The sequence below is a fragment of the Procambarus clarkii genome, chromosome 50, assembly GCF_040958095.1.
Source record: "Procambarus clarkii isolate CNS0578487 chromosome 50, FALCON_Pclarkii_2.0, whole genome shotgun sequence".
NCBI lineage: Eukaryota > Metazoa > Arthropoda > Malacostraca > Decapoda > Cambaridae > Procambarus > Procambarus clarkii.
In genome coordinates this window covers 13,701,173-13,720,762 of record NC_091199.1, presented here as the reverse complement: position 1 = coordinate 13,720,762, position 19,590 = coordinate 13,701,173, and the positions used below count along the sequence as shown (strand labels likewise).

At 42.2% G+C, this 19,590-nt stretch overlaps 1 protein-coding gene across 1 annotated transcript in view; it reads right to left on the bottom strand.

Moving 5' to 3' along the window:
• LOC123748468 (multiple PDZ domain protein) overlaps positions 1–19,590 on the bottom strand; it is a 1,300,933-nt gene that overhangs the window by 153,097 nt on the left and 1,128,246 nt on the right. The window contains 3 exon segments of the mRNA XM_069303573.1: positions 2,312–2,381; positions 5,268–5,362; positions 16,230–16,426. Coding sequence (XP_069159674.1) covers positions 2,312–2,381; positions 5,268–5,362; positions 16,230–16,426 — 362 coding nt within the window.

The window sequence follows — 19,590 nt, the reverse complement described above, 5'->3', positions numbered from 1 at the left end:
TTGTCAAAGTACAGAGAAAAGAATATTGTACAGTGTTTGTGCTCCCTGAAACGGAAGCAGCGAAGCCCTACTCGCCCTCCATCCCCACAATATACAGTTATACACAACTGATTGGTTGTAATGCACAACACATACCTACCAGTATTAGTATCTGTGCGTCACACTATCGAGAGAGAGGAAAACTGACTCGGGTTGAGCGCCACCAGTCAGCAGCCCCAGCTTTGAATAATTCTGCGATGCCATTCGTACGATAATTATTTTTTCAAGGCCACCACACAGGGATTTGTTTGGAGGGCCGGATGAAATTATGTGGCGGGCCGGATGTGGCCCGCGGGCCATAGTTTGGAGACCCCTGGGTTAGAGGGTAGGTAGATTGGGGGGAGAAGGGAAGGTAGGAAAGAAGGGGAGATGAGAGTGGAGGGGGGTAGAGGTAAGGGGAGATAAGAGGGGAGGGGGCAGGAAAGGGGAAAAGAGGGGAAGAAAGGGAGGGAAGGAGGGAAAAGATGCAAGATGATGGGTGAAATGGGGGATTGGGGAAGAGAGAGAGACTACCCCGGGCACCACCGGGTACCTGGCCCCATAGTGCGCGCGCGCACACACACATATATTATATTATATATATATATATATATATATATATATATATATATATATATATATATATATATATATATATATATATATATATATGTGTGTGTGTGTGTGTGTGTGTGTGTGTGTGTGTGTGTGTGTGTGTGTGTTTCCTTCAATCTTCTAATATACTAGACATCTTACTAGTAAGAGAGGGGTAACGAAGAGTCTAAATTTATTTAAATAAATAATAAATTAATTTAAATAAACAAGCACCAATTAATTCACCTAAGTAAAGCCTGTAGCGAAGTCAATTATCAAACTACTTTCGAAATTCCATACTAAACAGCATAAATTATCTACACAGTGGCGGTAGACTTGTATATGAAGTAGATTTTTGATGGAGTCAAGTAGATTTGCCCAGATGACATATTCCAGTGATAATAATGAATAATAGATATAGATAAAACTCAAGATACAGATAAAACTCACGAGAAATACTCATTTATTTACTTCACTGAAACGAGTCACGAAAAATTGTGTGTTCAACAGCGTCATAAATTTCCACAAATACAAAAAAAATATATACATTTCATAATAGCAACCCCCCCCCCCCGGCCCTCTAAAAGCTAAAATCGCACTGTTTCGTCTTCCACTGGGTCCATATATATATATATATATATATATATATATATATATATATATATATATATATATATATATATATATATATATATATATATATATATATATATATATAAAAGTCTCAAAGACTTAAAAATAAACTTACCATAATGAAGTTCAAATTCTTAATAAAAGTTCTTCCTGCCCGTTACCCACAATTCCTTGACCATTTTATCACTTAATAAACCTCAAATTTTTGAAGCTCACATTCAGACAGTTCTAAAAATGTTGAATAGTATATCTTTTATAATACAACTATTCCATAACTTGGTTTGAATAACAAGCCAACAAATAAAAGGGAAAATATTCATGTTTGTAGGATGGAAGCTGCTGTAACAGAGATGTGAATAAAAACACTTTATGAATATTATGACTTTTTGTTCCCTCATTAACTCGAGTAGTCTAGAACCCAACTTCTCCGCCTACCACGAATAGAAATCATTCTCTTTATTTCCACATCCTCTCGATTATTTTACGTTCTTCCTCTTCCTAATGTGGCTTACGTGTGTAATTCCACATGATCCATTACTTATTTTATGTTTTATTATTCATCTTACACAAGAAGCATTATTCACACAGAAATCACAATAGCGTGACGCATTAAATGAACAAATCCACAAGGGCCGCGATGAGGGTTCGAACTTACCACTCGAACATGCCGCGGCCTAATCGACTAATGCAGCGTCTGGGATCCTCCCGGGTGTAATTTCGAACCCTCATCACGGCCCTTATGGATTTGTTCAAGTAGCATTATTATTTTCTCCTCATTGATGACCAGACCACACACTAGAAGGTGAAGGGACGACGACGTTTCGGTCCGTCCTTGACCATTCTCAAGTCTATTATGACAATCGACTTGAGAATGGTCCAGGACGGACCGAAACGTCGTCGTCCCTTCACCTTCTAGTGTGTGGTCTGGTCAATATTCTTCAGCCACGTTATTGTGACTCATCGCCTGCATTTTCCCCTCATTATTTCCCCCTCTTCCCCCACGAGCTCACCCTCTCCCGGCTCGTCAGTCATCCAGGCAGGACAAAATTACTGTCGGTGTACTCACCTCGTCTTCCAAGGAGACAGGGAACTGTGTCACGGGCCTGATGGCCATCTCCTGCAGACCCGTCTTCTTCCTGCGGGGTTAAAAAAAATGATAATACAAAAAGAGGTAATTTAAAATATATTCAAAATCCAGACAAGTAATTCTGAGAGCACGACGAAATATTTTTTATTCTGGAAAATTGTAAATGTTAAGACCTTTTTTTTTTAATATTAATGTGAGAGGAAGAGTTTTTCTTTCAAAAAAATCTTTATTTTCTATTGACGTATTATTTTAGTTATTTTTATTATGTTAACGTAGTTTTTAGTGATAATTTTCTGTATAAAAAATAAAACAATTTTTTTTTACATATACAGTAAACTGCGTGAGACCAATTAAGACTTTCATCTGGGAAGACTGAACACACAGGCGAGTCAGGGGGGATATTACAAGGCGCCATGTCAGTCGTTTGTCACGAAGGTGAGCGGTCTGGGCGGAATATTTCTTAAGAGTAACACACACACACAACACACACACACACACACACACACACACAGACACACACACACACACACACAGACACACAGACACACACACACACACACACACACACACACACGGAGGAAGCAGCCCGTAACAGCTGTCTAATACACGCATTAATATAACTATATAAATGTGTGTCTATCAACCAATCAGGGCGTGAGCTGAGGTCACGTGACTCCCAAGGCGCTGTGAGGGCCTACCCCCTAGTTAAGAGGGAGCCCTCGCTAGCGTTTCAGATCTGGCACTTAAGGTCTGGCACTTAAGGTCTGGCACTTAAGGTCTGGCAACCCATCCTCCTGTACATAGACGTAATGAACTATTATATAGTAGAATTTGGTACTATTCACTTTTCAGTCCAGACCAAAAATATAAAGTTAAAAACCTAACGTTAAATATTTCCTAGGGATAATATAGCACATATGTATGTTCTATATTAGGCCTAGGATGGCGTTTATTAGGCCTAGGAAGGTTAGTTTGTCTTTGCAACATCATTAAAAAGAACTTTTCCGGTTTTGTGCAAATTTAATAGTATAGATTTTGACTTTCTAATTACCTTTTACGTCAATATATGTACGATGGTCCACATAGTTACTGTAAATACTACATAAATAGCAGGATGGGTTGGATCTCTGGGAGTATGGACGTACACTAACCTATCCTAACCTAACCTATCCTATCCTATCCCAACCTATCCTAACGATGTCTGTAATTCATGTTTTTAATATTACATTATTAATTGGAATGAGCCAATTTATTAATTTGTAAAGATGTTTTTGGAAATAACGAAAATCCCTGTTAGGCAAATCAGGCCTTGCATACTAAGCCAAGTAGTGTGGTTCTATTAGGTACGGCATACAAACACACACACACATTTTATATATATATATATATATATATATATATATATATATATATATATATATATATAATCTATATGTCAAGCTTTGATATATGTATCAAGCTTTGTTACCCACTGAGTTTTTTGGAAGTTTGCCGTAGCAAAGCACGTCGTACATATTATAATTATATAAGCAGTGAAAAAATTCGCCCAAAGAATGTGTTATGTTTACCATATTTCTCTGGGTTTGAGAATATTATGAAGGCCTTGAAACTTTTAATATATATGTATTGTTTAGCTACGAAAATACTGTTGGTAAGCTATTAGTTAGAAACAGCCCTCGTAGTGATAATTGTGTCATTTATAAAATGCCTTGTAAAGACTGTAATAAGTTCTATGTTGGGCAAACATCTAAAGATTTGAAATGTAGAATTTCACAACATAAATACTCTGTAAGACATGGCCAATTGTCTAATGCCTTGTTTGTTCATCTGTCAGAAGATGCTCACCAAATTGATTGGGAGATGGCTTCTTCAATAACGAATTGTAAAAACACTTATAACAGAAACATAATTGAATCTGCTTTGATACAAATTACAAAAGAAAGTAATTTGAACATTAGCAGCGGTTTATATAACTTAGATCCATTTTTGATAGATCAATTAAAGGGCGATTTGAGTAGGATCATTGATACACATTTGTCTCACTAATTCATTGTAAATATTTACCATCTTATGCTATTATTATCCATGTGTGGACCTGTTGGTGGGTATGGATAGCTGCATAGGATGGGCCAATAGGCCTTCTGCAGTTCTTGTGCGGCTCATATTTGTGTCCACCTAATTCCCATTCATTTGTCATTGTACCTCACCTCACTCCACCATTCTCTCCTGCCTATATATGTCCAATACTTGACCTGTAAATCACTCCTTCTGAAGATGTTTTAATATACGAAAGTACTTGAGGAAATTCCTGTTTCAGTTCTTCTTCCGTGGTCTGTCACTGTCACATTTTTAATCATGAGTTTATTTTTCCTGATTTACACACACACACACAAAATACTATATATTTACTGTTTTACTGCCAGGTGAACAGAGGCGTCAGATGAAAGAACGTGTATATTTCTATCTCATCAAGGATTCGAACACGGGTCGCTGGACTGTGAATCGCGGACGCAGACCACCACTCGCGCACTTTACATTAATAACCTCAAAGCTGAATAACTGGAAACACTTGCTTCCTATAATCATATCCAAACTGAGGCGTCTACTAATCTACCCATAGCCTTAACTGAACACATCTACTCATCTACTTGATCGTCACGTACATATCTAAGATACGATTCATCCCTCCGTAATAAATGCAACAGTTTCTCCCAAACTATAAAGGTACGAACCCAGTCAATCCGGCAAACTAATCCATTGACTAACTTTTAACCAGCGCGTCAATTTGAGGTATAAAACGTCGCATTTATAACGGAGTGGTAATGATTCCGTTACAAATACGACGAACGAGGCGAGTACTTGAGAGCCTGATGGCTAATGATTCTGATGAGTCTAATGATGGCTAAAGATGAAGTGGTGTGGAGGCTGGCCTTACCTGAGGACGATGATCTTGACACTGGGGCCGGGGATGCCCTTGAAGATGCTGGAGGCATTGAGATGACAGCGTCCGTAGATGACGTTCCCGTTGACCTGTCATGGAGGGATAACGGCAGTTAGAACAGAATAATGACGTTCCTGTTGAGCAAAGGATGGACAGAACAGGGATTCAAAACAGAATAAAACACCAATTATAACTACAATATATCAATCTTCCTGTTACCTTTCCTTCTCTCTCTCTCTCTCTCTCTCTCTCTCTCTCTCTCTCTCTCTCCCCCCTGACCTTTGCCTCTGTTTCTCCTCGTGTATATTTCTATTCATCGCAATATTTTAATGATGTATCCTACTTATGGAGTAGATATACTTATACAGTAATTACTTATACAATAATTATCCTAATTATACAGTAGATATATTAGAATTAGAAAATGCATTCGTAACCCCTTATATGAATGAGTACAACACTGACCGGACTAAACAGGCCATATAGCAGTCTAAATCAACATTACATTTTTGACACTGAGTAACATTTAGCTTTCAATTTTCAAGTTGATATATAATTAATAATAAAATGAAGCATTTTGTCAAGGTCAGTCAGCTTGAGTATATTATTATATATATATATATATATATATATATATATATATATATATATATATATATATATATATATATATATATGTGTGTGTGTATATCACGAAAATAAACACATGATTAAGAATGTGACAATGTCAGACCACGGAGGAAAATGAAACAGGAAATTTCCTTAAGTACTTTCGTATATTAAATATTTAATATACGAAAGTACTTAAGGAAATTTCCTGTTTCATTTTCCTCCGTGGTCTGACATTGTCATATATATATATATATATATTATTAAATATGACCGAAAAAGTAAGATTAATAATTCTAACACGAATTTTCTCAATCTTTCGTACATTTCTTTTCACTGTTGGAGGTAATTCAAAAATCAATTCTCCAAAATTCATTTTTATTTCTAGTCTGACGGGACACGAGCGCGTTTCGTAAAACTTATTACATTTTCAAAGACTTTAGTTTACAAATACACAACTGAATAGAACTTACACATCTCCGGTTTTGTTTATATCTACATTTGAGTGAGGTGGATGGGGTGATGTGGCATTAATAGGGAATTAATTTCATCAACAACATGTTGATGAAATTAATTCCCTATTAATGCCACCTCACCCCATCCACCTCACTCAAATGTAGATATAAACAAAACCGGAGATGTGTAAGTTCTATTCAGTTGTGTATTTGTAAACTAAAGTCTTTGAAAATGTAATAAGTTTTACGAAACGCGCTCGTGTCCCGTCAGACTAGAAATAAAAATGAATTTTGGAGAATTGATTTTTGAATTACCTCCAACAGTGAAAAGAAATGTACGAAAGATTGAGAAAATTCGTGTTAGAATTATTAATCTTACTTTTTCGGTCATATTTAATAATATATGTCTACAGGAAAGACTGCTACCAAAATATACTATATATATATATATATATATATATATATATATATTCACACACACACACACACACACACTTGTTAGGCTTATATCGAGGTCCTTCAGCGTCTAACTACTGCCCCCCCCCCTCCTCAGGATGCAATCTTGAATAATCTTGAGGTTATCTTGCGATGTTTTCGGGGCTTTTGTTACATACCCTCAGGAAGCAGCCCGTAGCAGCTGCAACTCCTAGGTACATATTTACTGCTAGGTGAACAGGGGCATCAGGGTGAAAGAAACTGCCCATTTGTTTTCGCCTCCACCGGGGACCGAACCCGGAACCTCAGGACTACGAATCCCGAGAGCTGTCCACTCAGCCGTCAGGCCCCTACCTGTAACCCCACAATAGTTGCCTAACTCCCGGGTACATACTTGCTGCTAAGTGAACAGAGCCATAAGGTGAAAGGAAACGTGCCCAACTATTTCTGTCTAGCACGGGATTCGAACCCCGGGTTTCCGATCGTGAATCTAGAAGGAACCCAAGTCTAGTTTACCATTAGAGCGGAGAACATAAGTGCCACAATTTATATCACTAAATTATGGTAAGTTAAAAGGAAATTAATTATAACTATTGAATAATTAATAATAATTGAATAACTTCATAACTTTTTCCAGAGTGGGTTGACTGTGGTTGTATATGTCGCCGTTATTGTTTGTGCTGAGGCGAGAAACAAGATAACCAAACCTAAATGTCCCCTAGAACGTGTATAGCAGATATATGTACTATATTAGGCCTATAACAGGTTGGGTTGCATTGTTACTGTTTCTTTACGGTAATTCCTTGCTGAGGAATGTGGCCAGTCTCGCTTCATGCAGGTCGGCGTTCAATCCCCGACCACCCTAGTGGCTGGGCATCATTCTTCCACCCCCCCCCCGTCCCATCCCATATCCTTATCCTGACCCCTTTCAAGCGCTATATAGTCGTAATGGCTTGGCGCTTTCCCTGATAGTTCCCTTCCCTCAACTGTTTCTTTAGCGCGCCATCTGGAGTATTTCAATAGAAAAACGCGAACTGTGTGTGTGTACAACAGTTCATTTGTGCACTTTCCCCAAATAATCCTTGTAAGTACTATCATTTTGGGAGAATGGGTTGCACTTTTTGGAAGAACAAATATCCATATCTACGGAACGCAACATGCCACCCAAGATCCTCTGAAATATTTGATATCACCCTACGTTCCGCAAGAATACTTGATATCACCCTACAAGAGCAAGAATGACCCATTTTCTCTAGTGCCTGATGCCATAATTCCGTCCATTTTCTTTGGCGCCAGCGTGAGACCTGATTCCAACCGCCCAGTCCAGCGCGGTGGAATGTCAACACTGTAGATGCTTACAATGGAGTTGACCCTTGAAATAACTAACATATCCTATAAAACAAACAGGAGTCGGCAGCCGCTATGGTGTCGTGCAAGGGAAGAGTAGAAGGAAATTCCTATATCATAATTCCTGTAATTTTGATAATATTAGATGCTATGCCAATCATATCTACATTTCCCAAAAATACATGTAGGCGCACCAGATGAAATCTAATTCTGGACAAACGAAGGTGTTAGATAAGCGAGACTGGATAACAACTGTCACTCTTAAGCTAATAGAGTCCTTAGAGAGAAAGCAAGAGAAAGAGGGAGAGATAGAGAGAAAACGAGAGAGAGACAGAAAGGGAGGGAGATAGAAAGACAGAAAGGGAGGGAGATAGAGAGACAGAAAGGGAGGGAGATAGAGAGACAGAAAGGGAGGGAGATAGAAAGACAGAAAGGGAGGGAGATAGAGACAGAAAGGGAGGGAGATAGAGAGACAGAAAGGGAGGGAGATAGAGAGACAGAAAGGGAGGGAGATAGAGAGACAGAAAGGGAGGGAGAGAGAGAAAGTAAGAGTGTGAGCGCGAGAAAGGTAACAAAAAGTAAAGTGAGGGTTGAAGGGTAAGACATAAAGGAGGGCAATTCGGTGGTCCCAGCCCCGAGTAACGGCCCCAACAGCAAGCCTCTTTCACCGTCACCCGCACTTGATTGAAAGGCCAATTGTCAATTTGTGTAATTAGAAGGTAGAATGGGTGCGTTGTGATGGGAAGTGAAGGTAGGAGGAATGGGGTGGAGGGGAGCAGGGAGGAAAGAGGGGGGAGGAGGGGGAATGGGGCAGTGGGGAGGAAGAATAGAGCAGTGGGGAGGAGGAATAGGGTAGTGGGAAGGAAGAATATGGCAATGGGGAGGAAAAATATGGTCGTGGGGAGGAGAACCTCCCCACGTCCCTATTTAGTCTCCGTGGTGTAGTGGTAAGACACTCGCCTGGCGTTCCGCGAGCGCTATGTCATGGGTTCGTATCCTGGCCGGGGAGGATTTACTGGGCGCAATTCCTTAACTGTAGCCTCTGTTTAACACAACAGTAAAATGTGTACTTGGATGAAAAAACGATTCTTCGCGGCAGGGGATCGTATTCCAGGGACCATAGGATTAAGGACTTGCCCGAAACGCTACGCGTACTAGTGGCTGTACAAGAATGTAACAACTCTTGTATATATCTCAAAAAAAAAAAAACAATGGAAGAAAGAAGGCAGAAAAGTGGTATAGGAAAGGAAGGTGATAGGGAGGGAAACAAAATTTAAATAAATTAATATCTCCATATTCTAGAACGCAGGCGGGAGAGATACATAATAATTTACACGTGGAAAATAGTAGAGGGGCTGGTCCCAAACCTGCACACAGAAATAACACCACATGAGACCAGGAGGCATGGCAGGATGTGCAGAATACCCCCGTTGAAGAGCAGAGGTGCAACAGGTACTCTGAGAGAGAACTATCAACATCAGAGGCCCGAGACTGTTCAACACGCTTCCACTACACATAAGGGCATAACTGGCCGACCCCTCACAGTGTTCAAGAGAGAACTATCAACATCAGAGGCCCGAGACTGTTCAACACGCTTCCACTACACATAAGGGGCATAACTGGCCGACCCCTCACAGTGTTCAAGAGAGAACTATCAACATCAGAGGCCCGAGACTGTTCAACACGCTTCCACTACACATAAGGGGCATAACTGGCCGACCCCTCACAGTGTTCAGAGAACTATCAACATCAGAGGCCCGAGACTGTTCAACACGCTTCCACTACACATAAGGGGCATAACTGGCCGACCCCTCACAGTGTTCAAGAGAGAACTATCAACATCAGAGGCCCGAGACTGTTCAACACGCTTCCACTACACATAAGGGGCATAACTGGCCGACCCCTTACAGTGTTCAAGAGAGAACTATCAACATCAGAGGCCAGAGACTGTTCAACACGCTTCCACTACACATAAGGGGCATAACTGGCCGACCCCTCAGTGTTCAAGAGAGAACTATCAACATCAGAGGCCCGAGACTGTTCAACACGCTTCCACTACACATAAGGGACATAACTGGCCGACCCCTCACAGTGTTCAAGAGAGAACTATCAACATCAGAGGCCAGAGACTGTTCAACACGCTTCCACTACACATAAGGGACATAACTGGCCGACCCCTCACAGTGTTCAAGAGAGAACTATGAACATCAGAGGCCCGAGACTGTTCAACACGCTTCCACTACACATAAGGGACATAACTGGCCGACCCCTCACAGTGTTCAAGAGAGAACTATCAACATCAGAGGCCAGAGACAGTTCAACACGCTTCCACTACACATAAGGGACATAACTGGCCGACCCCTCAGTGTTCAAGAGAGAACTCTATAAACACCTCCAAAGGATACCTGATCAACCAGGATGTGATTCATACGTAAGAATGTGAGCAGCTGACTTAAACAGCCTGGTTGGTCAGAGCACCGACCAAGAAGCTTGGTCAGAGACCGGGCGGAGGAGGCATATTGATCCTGGACACCATCTTCAGGTAACCTCAAGGTAAAGTAACACGGTAAAGTGAGAACAAGTACTTAGGAACATCAATAACTAGTGACCCATTGTTAAACTAAAAATAATCCCTATCTCGGAGCCTCACCACCCAGCCCCATTCAGAGCCTGACCCGCAGCCTAGTATTCAAGCCCAGTGTCCAGAATGGGTAGTGATGTAATAGGGAAATGGGAGAGAAAAGAGAGAGAGAGAGAGAGAGAGAGAGAGAGAGAGAGAGAGAGAGAGAGAGAGAGAGAGAGAGAGAGAGAGAAAGAGAGGGAGAGAGAGAGGGAGGGAGAGAGAGAGAGAGAGAGAGGGAGGGAGAGAGAGAGAGAGAGAGAGGGGGGGGGAGTAGAAGCGTGAAATGAGGAGAGGGATGAAGCGTATGACAAGAAGAAAGTTAAACAACACAGAGGAAGAGGCTAGAGATGTAAGAGAGGAAACAGGAAGGATGAAGGGAAGGAAGAGGGAAAAGGAGTATGAAAGGAAAGTTAAACGTTGAGGAGAAAGATGCCGCCACCATTCACTATATTTAAGACTTTGTGGAACTATCAAACTCCTTGCCTCCATGTAAGGCTAACATCAGACTCACGAATTACTCTAGTAAGCCAGTAATATTCAGCCATAACCAGCATATATATATATATATATATATATATATATATATATATATATATATATATATATATATATATATATATATATATATATATATATATAAGCTACTCCCTTCACTCGAAGACACCACATTACATCATAATTACCCCATTGTATAAACACCATTAATAGTTGACATTTATCAATCATTTATTTACTTTACATATATCAAACATAAATCAAAGATATCAAACGAACTGAGTCACTGAAAAGAACCGAGCACTGTACGACCCAAGCTCGATCCCCGACACTTAAAAAACATTAAATGGAACCCACAGGATACTAGCCAAACTTGCGACACGACTCGTCCAAGGACTAACAGCGAGACGACTAGAGGAGTGTACTCTCCAGCCCTATAGAGCCTAGGGGAAGCCAAAGAACCGCCTGCTCTAAATTCAGACAGTCCTTGGTCGTGACTCTGAATCCCAGTGTCAGATTCACGAATCTCAATCCTCTATGTATCTGGAGGGGGAGAGAGAGAGGGCTTTTGGTCCACCTACTACATGTATCCTCGACTACTGTGCACGTGTCCAGCATGAGAAAGGAGAGGGGGGGGGGGGGGCGGAGGTGCTTCCATGACGGTGAGATAACATAACTCAAGATAACTTCAAGAAGATTATCTTGAGGTTATCTTGAGATGATTTCGGGGGCTTAGCGTCCCCGCGGCCCGGTACTCGACTAGGCCTCCTTTTTGTTACACACCCTTAGGAAGCAGCCCGTAGCAGCTGTCTAACTCCTAGGTACCTATTTACTGCTAGGTGAACAGGTGCACCAGGGTGAAAGAAACTGCCTATTTGTTTCCGCCTCCACCGGGGAAGGCTTCCATAAGCCGCACTAAGCCCAACCCGTCCTCTTACAAAATAACGTCGCTACACAGAAATCACAATTGCGTGATGCATCAAGTGAACAAATCCACAAGGGCCGTGACGAGGATTCGAACCTCGTCAACTCCTCAAATGGTTCGAATCGTCGTCACGGCCCTTGTGGATTTGTTCATAACGTCATATCTTGAGCGTTATCTTGAGATGATTTCGGGGCTTTAGTGTCCCCACGGCCCGGTCCTTGACCAGACCTCCACCCCCAGGAAGCAGCCCGTGACAGCTGACTAACACCCAGGTACCTATTTTACTGCTAGGTAACAGGGGGCATAGGGTGAAAGAAACTCTGCCCAATATTTCTCGCCGGCGCCTGGGATCGAACCCAGGACCACAGGATCACAAGTCCAGCGTGCTGTCCGCTCGGCCGACCGGCTCCCGGTAGGTTAGGAGGGCAGCAGGTTCTCCTAAGGTTTCAAAACGTCATGAAAACCATTAAAGTGTTCTCTCCTAACCTAACAGACTAAGCCAGAGGACCCAAAACAGAAAACGGGACAGTACGTTTAACGTGGTGGAGGCGGGATCCCATGATTGTTTCAAGCGTGGGTTGGACATGTATATGAGTGGGATTGGGTGGTTATAAATAGGAGCTGCCTCGTATGGGCCAATAGGCCTTCTGCAGTTACCTTTGTTCTTATGTTCTTACGTTCTTATGTCACTTTCGCGAGCCGCTTCCATGTTCTAGTACGTCAATTTTTGGCCGTAGCGCGCATTCGAGCGAAAAGCGACGCTATTGGTAAGAGGACGAGTTGGCCAATTATGGGATGAACGTAAAATAATGATCAGGTGGAAGGTCATTAAGTATTGACCGCGTCACCAGATACGTCGAGGAGAGCCAGACAAAATGCGACATCATGTCACCAGATACGTCGAGGAGAGCCAGACATAATGCGACATCATGTCACCAGATACGTCGAGGAGAGCCAGACATAATGCGACATCATGTCACCAGATACGTCGAGGAGAGCCAGACATAATGCGACATCATGTCACCAGATACGTCGAGGAGAGCCAGACATAATGCGACATCATGTCACCAGATACGTCGAGGAGAGCCAGACATAATGCGACATCATGTCACCAGATACGTCGAGGAGAGCCAGACATAATGCGACATCATGTCGCCAGACTAGAGTCGCTGACTTCAGCTCTCTATAATGAATAACTAAGTCCCATATGGCGTTACACCAGCCTGCTGACATCCTGGACCTTGTTGTTGACAACGTCACCATCCCAGTGTCCAGATTCACGAAGCAGTTACGCAAGCACTTACGAACCTGTACATCTTTTCTCAATCTTTGACGGCTTTGTTTACAATTGTTAAACAGTTCATGAGCTCCGAAGCACCAGGAGGCTGTTTATAACAATAACAACAGTTGATTGGCAAGTTTTCATGCTTGTAAGCTGTTTAATAAATGTAACCAAAGCTGTCAAAAATTGAGAAAAAAGATGTACACGTTCGTAAGTGCTTGTGTAACTGCTTCGTAAATCTGGCCCCAGACTGCCTACCCTCAGCCATCAACTGACATTGATGGTTTGATCACCACCATGCTAAGGTACAAGAAATGTATATGTTCACCACTCAGAATGTTCGGTAATATGTTAATTGTTTGTGATGCGTCTTTATTATATATATATATATATATATATATATATATATATATATATATATATATATATATATATATATATATATATATATATATATATATGAACACGTACTGAACGGAGTGAGAATAGGTTGAGCTACCTCATCCCTTACCTTGAGGTGCTTCCGGGGCTTAGTGTCCCCGCGGCCCGGTCGTCGACCAGGCCTCCTGGTTGCTGGACTGATCAACCAGGCTGTTAGACGCGGCTGCTCGCAGCCTGACGTATGAGTCACAGCCTGGTTGATCAGGTATCCTTTGGAGGTGCTTATCCAGTTCTCTCTTGAACACTGTGAGGGGTTTGCCAGTTATGCCCCTTATGTGTAGTGGAAGCGTGTTGAACAGTCTCGGGCCTCTGATGTTGATAGAGTTCTCTCTCAGAGTACCTGTTGCACCTCTGCTTTTCAACGGGGGTATTCTGCACATCCTGCCATGTCTTCTGGTCTCATGTGGTGTTATTTCTGTGTGCAGGTTTGGGACCAGCCCCTCAATTATTTTCCACGTGTAAATTATTATGTATCTCTCCCGCCTGCGCTCAAGGGAGTACAGATTTAGGCTCTTTAGTCGGTCCCAGTAATTTAGATGTTTTACTGAGTGGATTCTAGCAGTAAAGGATCTCTGCACGCTCTCTAGGTCAGCAATTTCTCCAGCTTTGAAAGGGGCTGTCATTGTGCAGCAGTACTCCACTCTAGATAGCACAAGCGTTTTGAAAAGTATCATCATCGGTATAGCATCTCTAGTGTGAAAAGTTCTTGTTATCCAACCTGTCATTTTTCTTGCAGTTGTGACGGCTACTTTATTGTGTTCTTTAAAGGTAAGGTCTTCCGACATGAGTACACCCAGGTCCTTTACATTGCCTTTTCGTTCTATGTTATGATTTGCCTGCGTTTTGTACGTGGTTTCTGTTTTTATATTTTCAATTTTTCCGTAGCGCATGAGCTGAAACTTATCCTCGTTGAATACCATATTATTTTCTGTAGCCCATAGAAAGACCTGATCTACATCTGATTGGAGGTTTGCCGTGTCCTCTATGTTGCCAACTCTCATGAAAATCCTAGTGTCATCTGCAAAGGATGATACAGTGCTATAGGTTGTGTTCTGGTCTATGTCCGATATGAGGATGAGAAAAAGTACTGGAGCAAGCACAGTACCCTGGGGGACTGAGCTCTTCACGGTTGATGGGCTGGATTTTATTTTGTTGACTATTACACATTGGGTTCTGTCAGTCAGGAAATTGTAGATCCATCTGCCTATTTTCCCGGTAATTCCTTTTGAACGCATTTTATGTGCAATAACACCATGGTCACATTTATCAAAAGCTTTTGCGAAATCTGTGTAAATTACATCAGCGTTTTGTTTGTCTTCCATAGCATCTAATGCCATATCATAGTGGTCCAGCAACTGCGACAGGCAAGAGCGCCCTGTTCTGAAACCATGTTGTCCGGGGTTATGGAGATGCTGTGATTCCATGTATTTTGTGATCTTACTTCTTAGCACTCTCTCAAAAATTTTTATGATGTGCGATGTTAGTGCTATCGGTCTGTAATTTTTTGCCTCTGCCTTATTTCCTCCTTTATGGAGTGGTGCTATCTCTGCTGTTTTTAGTATGTCAGGGATAACGCCAGTATCTAGACTTTGTCTCCACAGAATGTGAAGGGCCTGCGATAGTGGTTTTTTACAGTTCTTGATGAATATGGAGTTCCAAGAATCCGGGCCTGGTGCAGAGTGCATAGGCATACTGTTTATGGCTTCTTCAAAATCTAGTGGGGATAGGGCGACGTCTGATATGTGATTTGATGTTGGTATCATATCCATGAAAAATTCATTTGGGTTATCAATCTTTAGTGCATTTAATGGCTCACTGAAAACAGAGTCGTACTGCTTCCTCAGTAACTCGCTCATTTCTTTGTTGTCATCTGTGAAAGTTCCATCTCCCTTTCGCAGGGGCCCGATACTAGATGTGGTTTTTGATCTTGATTTTGCATAGGAGAAAAAATATTTCGGATTTCTCTCTATTTCACTGATGGCCTTTTGCTCTCTTTGCCTCTCCTGGGTTTTGTATGATTCTTGTAGCTTGAGTTCAATTGTTTCTATTTCTCTACCTAACCTTCTTCTCCGTTCTTGAGATAGGGTGCGACTCTCAAGTTGTTCCGCGATTCGTTTTCTTCGCCTATATAGGGAACGACGTTCCCTTTGTGAGTATTTTACCACAATAAACTTATTTCAATTTCAATCCTAAGTTACAGCTCCTCACATCAGTCACATTGGACTTGGAAGCACTTGGACAAGCCAGCACTTGGAAGGGGTCAGGATAAAGGTATGGGATGGGGACGGGGGGAAAGGAATGGTGCCCAACCACTTGGACGATCGAGGATTAAACTCCGACTCACCTCCAGGACCTCGTCGCCGACCTTGATGCGGCCATCCTTGAAGGCATTCCCGCTGGGGTTGAGGCCGCAGACGAAGGCAGACATGAGGGTGCGGTCCCTGTTGCCGGCCAGGGAGATCCCCAGCCCATTGGCTCCCTTCTGCAGGTCCACCAGGATCACCTCGCCCTTCAGCTCCCCGTACTTCTTCTGGATCTTCTCTGGAAATGAGAGAGAGAGAGAGTGGGTAAACAAAAATATTTTGGCAATATAAAATGTATTTATCTGGGAAGATAATCAATACGCAGTTATTCCTGCGGGCCGCTCCAAGCAACAGCCTGGTGGACCAAACTCATACATGTCAAGCCTGGCCTCGGGCCGGGCTTGGGGAGTAGAAGAACTCCCAGAACCCTGGGGGCCAGTACCACCATCCCTGGGGGCCAGTACACCATCCCTGGGGGCCAGAACACCACCCCTAGGGGCCAGTACCACCATCCCTGGGGGCCAGTACTCCATACTTCCCGTCAACACCACACAACAAATTGTACTGCAGTTTCATCCGGCGTCATCCACTCTTGTGCAACATTCAAATTTCCATAAATCTACAATTTTATGCAACATTTCAGACAAGAGATGCCAGCGACATGATGATACATTTTAATACTCTAGTGCTCTCTAGGGCTAAACACTGTTGCACACTAACAGCCAAATTCGAAGCTGGATAAATTGCTGACCTGGAGAGCGTGCAAAGGTCTCTCACTGCTAGAATTTACTCATTGAAACATGTAAATTATTGGAACAAATTAAAAAATTTTGTAATCTGTATTCTCTGGAACGCAGACGGGAGACATACATAATACAGTACACTTGTAACATATTAGCTGGACTGGTTTCAAATCTGCCCGAGCGTCCAAGTGGTTGGGCACCATTCCATCCCTCCGTCCCATCCCAAATCCTTATCCTGACCCCTTCCCAATGTTATATAGTCGTAATGGCTTGGCGCTTTCTTCTGATAATTCCCATCCCCTGGTTCTAAACTGGCAGACGGAAACAGCATCACACGAGACCCGGCAACACACGTGGTGCCTTTTGGGCCACATTTCTTCACGACATCCTGCCACATGCAGATAGAGGGAGGGAGGGATCGCGTCGGGTATACAACACGTATGAAACAAAGTTTCAATGGTCCCAAGACCATTCAATCATTATGATCTTCGTGATTCCAACAGGATTCGAACCTGCGAGGCTAGGGATCAGCCCACTGGCTCCCACAGTACCGATACAACTGGCGCGATCCCAACTTGTGGCAGCATTTCGGGAAGAAATGTTCCCCCCAAAACAGCACCACGAGTGTTGCCGGGTGTTGGTTGTCATGGACCTTATGTGTACGTGAGCTACAGGACCAATCAACACTTAAAATGCCATCGTTGGTGGAGTGGTACCGTACTGTGGTAGCCTCTGGTATTCCCTCGACTTGCAGGTTCGAATCCTGGTGGTGCCATACTGTGGAGTTGATAAAAATATAAATATAATTTTTGTTTTTGTTCGAAACTAGGATAAACTTTTGCAAAGTGGAATCTGTGATAATTTCTCAGTATAATATTCCTACTATATCTGTATATATGGAGTACAGTTGGCATCTGTCTTGAGTTTAAGTTTCACTGTAAACAATTCAGGAGTACAGGAGATTCAGGAGTACATGAGTATATTGTATGGTTACAATCAATTACATTAGACAGTATACATGTTTCAATTCACGAATTTGTAAATCAAAGACGGCCGTCAGTGTATTATTTTATAAGGTGGCGCGGGCCACGAACACCACGCAACACCACTCCTGTGCCAGGAAAGTACACTTCGGGCTCACCATAGCCCGTGCTACTTGGAACTTGTTCCGAGTAGCTGAATCTGTAACAACAACAACAACGGCCGTCAGTGTACATTCTTGACCTTGCCTGAGGCTCGCAGCGTCTTGTACAATATAATAATTGACTTCGCCAAGAGTCTAGCCATTGGCATAACTTAATCTCAGTTCCATAATAAATATATAAATAAGTCAAAGGAAGCCAGGAACTACCATCACTAGTTACGGAACGCATAGACATTATTTTGTGTTAGGTAATAATAATAAAGTTGCCCGAAACGCTATGCGTGCTAGTGGCTTTACAAGAATGTTAATTCAACTTATTTTCTATATTCTCTGTTAACCCCTAATGTAACTTCTTGTATATAAATAAATAAATAAAACTAAACACTGGTTTAAATGTCAAGTTTTTCTGCGTCTGATATGAGATCACTCCTTTATGTATATTAAAAAATACTAGATTCTTATTTCAATTCCCCTGGGGCTCTAGGAGACTCGAACCCTGGACTCAAGGGGCGCGAGGCCGAAGCTCTATCAACCGAGCTATTGAGTAGTGAATAAATCCACACGGGCCGTGACGAGGATTCGAACCTACGTCCGAGAGCATCCCAGACGCTGCGTTAATCGACTGAGCTACGACATGGTCAAAAGAATTGAAACCAGAAGTTCTACTGAACTTACTTGGATCCTGCTTGAGTAATCTTAATAAGGAATGTTTATCCCCACGAAAGTGTGGATAACAATCTAGATTCTCACATGTTAAAGGCCAGCCGGAGCAGGCCACGTGAGCAGCTTCAAGACAACTGATGGTTGAAACTGCTTAAAGTTTATTAGTGGTGGGCTACCGAGCAGCACTTGAAATAAAAAGTGTCATTTCTGTGGTGAGAGCACAGGGCCTCAGAGTTGAGAGACCGTTTACTGTAGCCAGTTTAAGTCAGTGTCTGCGTGTTATGGGTCGTGCGGCTCTCAGGTCATTGGTCGCGAGTCTGTCTTCAGCCTCACGAAATTCTCTGGGATCACGGATTTTATGCTTGTAAAAAAAATGATTACTGTCACCTCTCAGTTTCCTGGATCCTTTTCCATATAATCTTTTATCTTTTCCACCTCTTCCTCCTCCTCCTCCATTTCCCTTCTCACTGTTTATATTATTCTACCTTTTCTTCCATCTGCCTTATACCCTTACTAATTCGTTGTTTATGTTCCTAATTCATCCTTTTTTTCTGAAATGTATTCTTTAATCGGTTTTATTCCTCATTCTCTCGTTCTACACCACTTCCTCTCTCCTCGTTAATTCCGCCGCTTATAGCTTTCTCTTCATTAGTTCTTCTCTTCTCCTTCCATCTACGTCAGTTCTTTTCCTCCATACTTTAGCCCTCCAGTTCTTCTTCAATCTTCCTTTTGCCTTATCTTCCAATCCCTTGTTCCTCCCTTAGCATGATTCCTCATTTCCTCATTCTCTTTCCAAATTACTCACTTTCAAATCTCCTTCCCTTTGTCTTTCACCCTTCATCATCTTCCCCT